Source organism: Melanaphis sacchari, unplaced genomic scaffold, assembly GCF_002803265.2.
Source record: "Melanaphis sacchari strain LSU unplaced genomic scaffold, SCAv2.0 Contig154_pilon_pilon, whole genome shotgun sequence".
NCBI classification, from domain to species: domain Eukaryota; kingdom Metazoa; phylum Arthropoda; class Insecta; order Hemiptera; family Aphididae; genus Melanaphis; species Melanaphis sacchari.
Window position 1 is genome coordinate 29,073 of NW_020270685.1, and position 9,695 is coordinate 38,767.

Genomic DNA, 9,695 nt, shown 5'->3' on the forward strand with positions numbered 1-9,695 from the left:
TATAATAAAGCCATATGAAAAGTTTAAAAAAACAAATAAAATATGAGTGTTTATATAAGAAAATCAATCTAATTTAAGCCTGTCCATACATTTGCATTGCATTAAGAATAATACTATGTACTCCAACTACAAATTGTTCAGCTGAACGGCCTTTCTCTATACTCAAAAGAGTTGTTAAAAGCTGTTTGAGATCAACAATGAAAGAAGAAAAAGTAAATTCATAGGCTGTTCTTAATATAGAATCAGACATTATAAAGCAACTAGACTACAAAAATACAAAAATATCAAAGATTATTAATCATTATAATTATTAATAATCAACATATGTCTAATACACAAGTAAAAATTAAAAAAATATGTATAATAATGATTTTTGTTATTTTTAAAACATAATATAATGTTGTACATTTTAACAATAATTTAAAAAAATGTAATACCATTATCCATGAAATGAACAAATTATAACTAAAAAATTACATAAAAAAACTTAAAAAGGGATCCATGTGGGTGGGAGTACAAATATAGTTGACCCAGGGCGCAAATACGGATAAATTTAACCCTGGTTCAAACATTAAACAAGGTTGAAGGTATCAATTAACACTACTTGGGAATGAAAGGAGCTAAATTAATGATATACTGAAGTTACAAATTTAGTAAATTATTCAGCTAGGAAAATTATAAATAATATTGATGAAAAAAAGTAGTAAATACATGTTTCTTAAACAAAATAAAAAAACTAATAACTTCAGAATTATCAATTAAAAAATATATAATTAACATGTTCATGGCTAGGGGGTAAATTTGGGAAGACTAAAATAAACAATGGTATAAAATGGATCTTAAAATTAAGTATTAACTAATTATATTTTATAGTTACATAATAACAAAATGAATATTTTAGTCAAACCATCTAATGAACGCATTAAATTATTACATGATTTATTTTATTTTTTATTATTGAATAAATAAACAAAATTAGAAATAAACTCAAAAACATATTTATAACAAACAAAACAAAATTAAAATAATAATAAAATTAAAATGACAACAAATGAATGACAAGAGGTTATCAATTTATAAAATTTAAGTTCCAAAGAGTGAATATAGAAAAAAAAAACAGTACAATACACGTTATTAATAAATTATATTCAATGTCGCATTAAGCTAAACTGCTGCTCTACATTTTTTTTTTTTTTTAATAAATGATTTTCACCTCTCTATCTAATGCTAACATAAACATAGTAGAAATATACTTGAATATGTTTTTTCATTAGTTTTAAAACAGTTATTTATTAATAACCTATACAATTAATTTATACTTAAAACTATTTTTAAAATACTTTATTTATTAAATATTCATATAATTAATAAAGAATTATAATTAAAGACTAAAAAGAGTAAATTAAAATACATTATTATTAAACTTGTATAATTAATTTTTGCCTTAATTTCAGAATTAATATTCATACATACCAATCATACAAATAATTTTATTAAAAGGTAAACCATAAATACGAATGTCACAAACACAACATATGTCTGTTGAAATTACATTGAGACTGATGAAATATAATAAAATACGTTATTTTATGATTTTATATTGAACATTTGAACATTTAAAAATAAACCATTGTCTATTCATAACTATCAAATAATAATTAGTAAATCATACATCTAATTTGTTGTGATTGGACCACAAACTAAAAGTTATAAAAAACACAATCAACACATCTGTGATGTATTTAGTTATTTCGAGTCGTAGGTACTTTACTGATCATTGATACTTTCATGCAGTGGAGGTTCAAGTATATACATATCATTTTCAAAGTTGATGCAATTAATGAGTATATCATAAACTTCCCGTGTAGTTTGTTGTTTTTCTATAAACATTTTATAGTTAACACCATCTCCTGAATGTTGGACCTTTAAGTTCTTCTTTTTACAAAAGCTAATAAAAGAAATAAATTATATTTTAACAAGCAAACATAAACTAATATATTTTTAGAATTTACGTTTGAATATAAGTACGCTGACTAGGTGGGAAGTTTATTGCAAATGTAATTCTTGAATTTGAAGTGCTTAAAAACTCCGTTATGCGTTTCTTAACTTCTGTTAGTACATATATGTCTTGAGGTGTACGTTTTGTAGCACCCAATCCAGCTCTTTTTTTAAGTGGAACAACTCTGTATAAATAGCTTATATTAACAAAGAGATAAATTGAACTTGTTATTATTATTATTTTTATTTTATTTGACAATATATAAATCGGCAAAACTTAGTTTTTTATTTTTACAAAATATTTAAAAATATATCAATTGGAGTACTGTATTAATTTAAATGAATTTCAGCCAATAGCCTATGTATCAATTTTTATTCTAAAATTTAAAAAAAAGATTTTAGATTAAGTTATTAAAATATTTTAAGACTGATGTTATAATAAAAAACATGTGTCAAACAAATTATAAAAACATAGTTTAAATTAATAACTTACATTATTGCTGATTTAATTCCTTGATTATTCTTTCCTAATCCATCACCTTCTTTCCAACCCATTCTTTTCAAAATCTTAAAACCAAAATTATTACTTGAAATTGTATTATGATGCTTAGTAAAATTTGGAACTTTTTCACTTGAATCATCAAAAAGATCTGTCCATAAAATGTGTGTATCATTTTTTTTTATCTAATAAATAAATTATTTATGAGAATAAACTATAAAATAGGTGCAATGAATAATAATAATAAACTTTAGTAATAAATAATATTATATTACCGTAACAGTAAAGCACATTTCCTTCAATATTTTAAAGGCAATACTTGTAACATTCTTTATAGCCTCTTGTCTTGTTGTTCCAGCACCAACTGCTATCAACTTCCATTGTAGGTACAATTTAGCTTGACTAAATATGATAAAAATACAATGTAACTAACTCAAGGTGATATTTTAATGGTAAAAAAATTAAAATCATATTCTTTAAATTACAATTAGAATAAAAAGAAATACTTGTAAAGTCATGTTAAAGCTATCTGACATTTTATAAAAACAAGAAAAATTTAAAAGAAATTGTAACTACATAAATTATTTCAACCTAATCATTATTGCCATTCTTGTTGATAACAATATCTAACTAAATAGATACCTAACACCCAAGTAAACTGGTTATATCTGAAGTTTCATTTAAAGATACACTTTAAAAACAACAAGCCCTACACCTCTATACTTAATACCAATTCTCATTGGTGAATTATATTTATAGATTTTATAAAATAAAAAAAATTGAATTAAAAATATTATTTTAAATATCAACATTTTTAAAAAATTATTTTAATTTTAGAAACATCATAATATCAATACCAAAATTATTAGGACATTAATAATAAAAATATTGTTTAATATATAAAGATTACTTCTTAAATATTTAAAATTATTATTTGAAAGAATTAAACAATAATGAAATCAAATACATATATTATAAAAAAAAACCTGAGTTTATCACAATTATTTTGTATTGTTAAACTGAGATGTGATTGAATGTTATTTTAAATAACACAACTTAGCTTTTAATAATCTTAACAATTAAATTTGTTAACACTAAGATTCAACCACTTTTAACCACTAAAAATCATATTTGCTCATAATCAAATCCTAAGTTTACTAGTAGAAATCAAATAAGAATTACTTGTGTTTAAAATCTAATTCTTCATGTTCTATTTCTAGCTTTGTATTTTGACTAAAATAACATGATCTTTTGATAACTTTATGATGATTAAAATCATTTTTTGGAATCTTCAACATAAAACCTGGTATTAAACAGTTAAAATCAAATGGTGTTGTATATCTCATTTTATTTTTAGGCGGTTGATTGATATTTAACTTAAATGTAACGGCTTGAACATTTTCTAAAATTAATCAAAAACTATAATTAAATCTACAATTGTTCAAAAAAAAATTAATAAAATTCATAATAAATACCAATAGCTTTAACATAATTTACATATGTCGTGTTCGTTATCTGTTGATTTTCATACATTTTTTCTCTCAAATTATTAACAAAACTTTTAGATAGGTCTCCAATAAGATCCATGGTTGGCTTTGGATACCTTGAAAAATCCAAGAACTTTTTTATGTTTTAAACTCGCTTTTAAGTTATAATCATATTTAAACAAATTACTCACCTACATTTCATAAATACAACAAAAATAAAAATATGAGAATAAGTCACTAATCGATCTTTAGGAAATTTATTTTTATTGGCAATCAAAAATTCCCGCCTAAATTTCCAATGATCTTCATTTTCAAGTACATTCTTGTATAGATCAACATTCCATGATGTGTTGAAACTCATTATTATACAGTTATCTTTTTAAATACCTATACATAAAAAAAAACATATTGTAAAAATGAATGTTAATATTTTAAAAAAAAAAAAAAATGTTTAGACATTCAGGTATAAGTTATTTTAATAATTTATTTTGAGAAAACAATAATGTTTATCCTGAAAAATGTATATATTATACTAAATCAAATCATCATAATAGTACAAAATTAATTATAGGTACTTCCATTGTTTGCATAAATACTACAAATATGGTTTTGTTTATGTATAAGTAGTTACCTATGCATAATATTATTTTTTAAATAGTTATAAAGACATTTTATAAGCCATTAAAATGTATTTCTGATGGAACAAATAAATTGTTAACAAATCATAAAGAATTTAATCCTGATATTGTTTAATGTAATAGTCACAGACATATTGTTTACTTAATATTGTTATATCCCTGTATGGTAAATAGGTATTAGATGCATAACTTAGAAAGTGTACTTTTGTATACTTAATCACAAGAACTTTTGCAATTCAATAGTAGGCTGGATAAATTGATATTACTCATATACAATTTGAATATATGGTTTATACAATTGAAAAATAAAACAAATATATTAATTAAACCTGAGTTTTTATTTACAATAAGTAAATAATTATACCTAATTATAATTGTGCATATAAGTGGTATTCGGTATAAATTAATAATATTATTTAAAAATCAAAAACTATGATCATATAAGATTCACAATTAATATGTTATTATTATACTCCTATTTCCAGGTATTTTTTTTTTTTTTTGTTTATTAAATGTTTTTATTCAATCTGTTTCAAAAGGAACAATAAGAACAATTGAGGAAGAAAATATAAAAAAATAAATAAATAAATAAAAATAACAGGTAACATCAGAGCGTAAAGGTCTCCCAGTGGAGGTACTACAAGAGTATTAAAATTTAGCTAGTCAGTAGGTTTTTACACCATTTGCGCTTTAGCCATTTGGGGAGGATTTCCAGGGATAATCAAGGAAGAGATGTAGTGTATGAGTGGGTTTCTATGGTTTAGAAGACGGTTGTAGAATCTTTTATAGTGTGTTTTAGCCACGTCTGCCACAAGGGGTATGGTGAGGTAGGTGCCAGGTATTTAAAATTTTAATGTAATTTAAAATATTAGATAATATACAAATTGAAGATATATTATGATAAAATTATATAGCTAAGTGCAAAATCTAATTTCTATTTAAATTTACAATTACAAACTCTAGCACCAAATAAAAAATCAATGCCAATAGGTTTGCATATTCCAACATATTTGTTGGTTAATGATAATGTATGTATAAATTTTGTACAAATATAACATTTTCATGGCTACCAAACTCTTAAGGTGACAAAACAGTTTCAAACGTCTAAACTAACATATTCTATCAATGGATATTGAAATAATAAATCCTGACCAATAATATTAATATAACAAACATATTATAGAAATATGAAAATAAAATGTAATTAAAATGCCCAATAAAGTTTTGTTAGTATTTTAAAATTGTTTATGTAAAACTAAAGGTGGGCATTAACTAGTTAAAAAGTTAAATTTTTTTTAACTTTTTAACTTAACTAGTCAGTTTATTTTCTAATCAACTTGTGAACTTAAGAGGTTTAATTGAAAATTAAAATAACTTATCTTTTTGAAGTTGACATTAGACATAATTTAATACAATAAAATGATGAACTATAAATTGTATTGTTTTAAAGTTATATAACCTTCATTTGCTATAATATATAAAATAATAACATTTGTTAAATTATTAATTTGAGATGTGTATAGTTTAAATAAATAAATAATATATTATGTAACGTAAAAGGGTATTTACACTATACAATGTACACTATGATAAAAGTTCAATAAAATTACTTTTTATAATTTAATTAATTGGAAAGGCATTAATATATAGACATTCTTTGTGTAATTTACATACTTATTTAAAAAAATGAATTAACTTTGTTTAAACTAAGTTAATATTTTTTTCTATATTAAATTTTAACTTATTTAGTCAAATTTATAATTTGTTAACGGTTAACTTATAACTTATCGATCTTGTGTTCTTTTAACTCAACTTAAGTTAAATATTTTCATTAACTTACCCACCTTTCTGTATAACCTAACCTTAACGGGAGGTACGTTAGGGGCGGTGGGCCATCTCCCGAAAACAACACTGCCAAATTCGTGTCTCATTCACATCATCACTTGCCATTGTTCGTTAGGACGATGTTATGGTATTAATTATAGCATAAATTAACAATTAAGACACCTTAAGTCTTAATTCGCGCCGTTCGCGGTATACGTCCGATCGTTTGCATTTAAAGAGGCGAGTGCCGAGTGTCGAGTGGTAATCACGATTTAAATTATTTAATTAATTTTAACTTTTAAGTCATGATTGCACTGCGCATGCTCGAGTGCTCGATGGAGCAACGTTAACAACGTTACCGCGAACGGTCACTCATGGCAGTATCAAACGTTCCGTAAGCTCCTAAGTCCGACCATTGTAATAATAATATTAATTTAAAATTATAAATTACTTATCACACAAACGTTCCAATTTGTTTTACTGTAGACGATAGACATATAAATATTAATATTTTCCATAGACCAGCTTTCCCTAGCAGGAGGTACTTATGTTACGTTTATACTTCGATATTCAAAACACGTTTCGCGCGGGAACCGATACCAACTCAGTATACATTTATTACAGTAGAACGATCAAATTTGCAGAATTCATATAATATATGAGAATTTTATTTTTATTTTTTCAATTGTGTAATATAATTCTTGTTAAACTATTGATCTGTAAAAATTGAATAATTTTTTTTATTTAACTGTATTTACAATAGATTACTGAGTTATTGTATTAAAAAGAAATAATAGAATGTACTTAGTAAAAACATGTGATTTTTGTCTTCCTTGCAAAAAAATATAAGGCTTTCCTCGATTGTATTTGTAATTGCTATAATAATTAAATTAAAATAATTTGTGTGAGCATAATATATATTGTGCAAATAAGAATCTCCTGAGAAAAACAGATAACATATTATGTAAACAAAGAACGGGAGAAAAACACAAAAACGTATTAAAGTAAACAAACCCCACCAAGCACAAAATCAATACATTGGTGCTAATATAAAATGATGATAAAAGCATGATAAAGACGAGGAAAAAAAAAGCACAAAAAGATGATGAAAATATATAAGGGAAAAAATGTTTATTTAATTTACATTTTGTTTTTCTTGATATTTTATGATTATGACAACTATAGAGGTTTACAATTTTATAAGAGATTGAGCAATCGTTACAACAGAAAAAATCACAAAAAAATGTACAAAAAATTAATAAAAAATACATTACACACATCCATTCATATTTATTGACGCTTCAAAATTTAAAACTGCATTTAATACAAAAAAAAAAGTTAGAATTGGATACAAGTGGTAGAATCAGTGACACAACTAGGGGGGGTACAAAAGAGTCTTCAATACCCCTTATTTTTTTATACCTTATTGTAATTGTTTTAATGAAATACCATAGCTTTGTGAGACATTAATACCCCACGTTTTAGAGGTCTAGTGCACCTATGGGTAGAATTAAATAAAAAAAGATAAATTTTTGACATAAATCTACATTGATTTTTCATTCAAATACTTTCAGAAACTATTTTATTAATAATTTTATTTTTTTTTTGATTCGATATTCTCGATAACTTTAAGTAAATCTGAAAATAGAACATAATATTTTGTGACTTACACAAATACTTAACTACACAATAGATAATATCTATTTTACCATGCTCAAAACAATTTTTCGCAATTAATCGTTAAATATTTTAACTAATACATTTTGATTAATTATTATATTCATACACAATTATGGCAATTGTTAAAATAATATGCAAAATAACATTTTAAATTTGAATTCTCTGCACTACAAAAATTATTAGGCAAACACTCTGTTATGCTTTACTATATCCATGTCCTATATTTACGACGGATACGTTGCAAATGTTGAAGTTTCAAACCCTGATTACCATTGTTGCGTTTTTTTTTTTAAATTATTCTAAGCGCTGAAAAATGTAGATCATCAAATCACAATAATAACGCTATTAGATTTTATTTTTTACACATAATAATTATTGCTATAGATATTTAAATCCGTTCGGTAATCGGTACGCTGTCACTCCGAATAAACCGCATCCGACCACGGTGAATCAATTTTCCTACAGTCGCGACTAGGTCAATTTATTGTAAGCAATGTTAGCTGATTAATATTATTTATTATTTAATATTATATAATATTTTTTACTTGTTGGACTAACCTTCATACGGATAATAAATATACGGTCGAGCAACACCGCTGCAATTAAAACGATTATTGTTATATGACGTCAATAGACCTAAATTCTCGCTCACGCAATACTTAGACGAAAGCGTATTTAATATTTTCATCTTTGAACTTAAATTGATTTTAATTTAATGTTTCTTAATAAACGTTTTTATTTTTAATGAAAGTATACCTATACTATGAGAATTTGTAATTAATTAAATAAATAGTAGTTAATCCACTAATTAACATTCAAAAATAATTGTTCAATCATTTTAATAATAACTTAGGAGTAATGTTTAGATTCTGGAGATTTTTCTAGCATAACAATTATTTCCTGGTTCTAGATTGTTATTCTTTTACTATATTTAATTACGTATTTTAACATATAAATATTATGGATATCAATGAAAGTAATGATTTAGAACTGATATATTTAAAATTAACTGAATTTATTTAGCTTGGCAGATTTTATTTTACTAAATACATTAACATAATTTATAATACAAACATTTAATAATAATAATGTATTTGAAACAAATTATCAAAAATAAGATGAAATTTACAAGTTCAAACTTTAATCTTACAAATACAATCTCTATAAATTAATAATTTTACAAATAAAAGTATAATAAATACCTATTTACATCATTTAAATTATATATATATATCATATTTACACTTTACATTAATTAATTAAGAATCAGGAACATTAATATAAGTAAAAATATTATAATGAGTTTAAATACTCTATTTTTAATATACAATCCTTACAATTAAGTTATTATTTTTCATTTTTGTTGATTTTCTATCTGTGCTTGATGTTTTACCTTCAGATCTTTCAAGCTATAGATTATCATTCAGTTTAAATTCTAATGTAAAGTCCTTTGGAATAACGCTTTAATTAAATCTTCAGGCATCACATTTTTATTAATTTAGTTAATCTTTAACAATATTTGATTCGTATCAATTTTTCTTGTGAAACTTTAAAGAGCAATGCGTAACC

The 9,695-nt window shown here is 23.8% G+C and overlaps 1 protein-coding gene across 5 annotated transcripts in view; it reads right to left on the bottom strand.

Moving 5' to 3' along the window:
- Positions 1-1,631: 1,631 nt before the first annotated feature.
- LOC112592053 (NF-kappa-B-repressing factor-like) overlaps positions 1,632-9,695 on the bottom strand; it is a 12,702-nt gene continuing 4,638 nt past the window's right edge. The window contains exons 1-8 of one of the 5 annotated variants that reach the window (XM_025336022.1): positions 6,467-6,683; positions 4,176-4,371; positions 3,973-4,100; positions 3,680-3,899; positions 2,773-2,899; positions 2,492-2,682; positions 2,013-2,183; positions 1,632-1,948 (exon numbers count right to left, since the gene is read on the bottom strand). In XM_025336022.1, coding sequence (XP_025191807.1) covers positions 1,768-1,948; positions 2,013-2,183; positions 2,492-2,682; positions 2,773-2,899; positions 3,680-3,899; positions 3,973-4,100; positions 4,176-4,345 — 1,188 coding nt within the window. In that variant the 5' untranslated portion in view covers positions 4,346-4,371; positions 6,467-6,683 and the 3' untranslated portion in view covers positions 1,632-1,767. Of the gene's footprint in view, positions 1,949-2,012; positions 2,184-2,491; positions 2,683-2,772; positions 2,900-3,679; positions 3,900-3,972; positions 4,101-4,175; positions 4,372-6,462; positions 6,684-9,695 lie in introns of those variants that run through there. The other 4 variants (XM_025336023.1, XM_025336024.1, XM_025336026.1 and 1 more) reach the window with 4 other exon arrangements.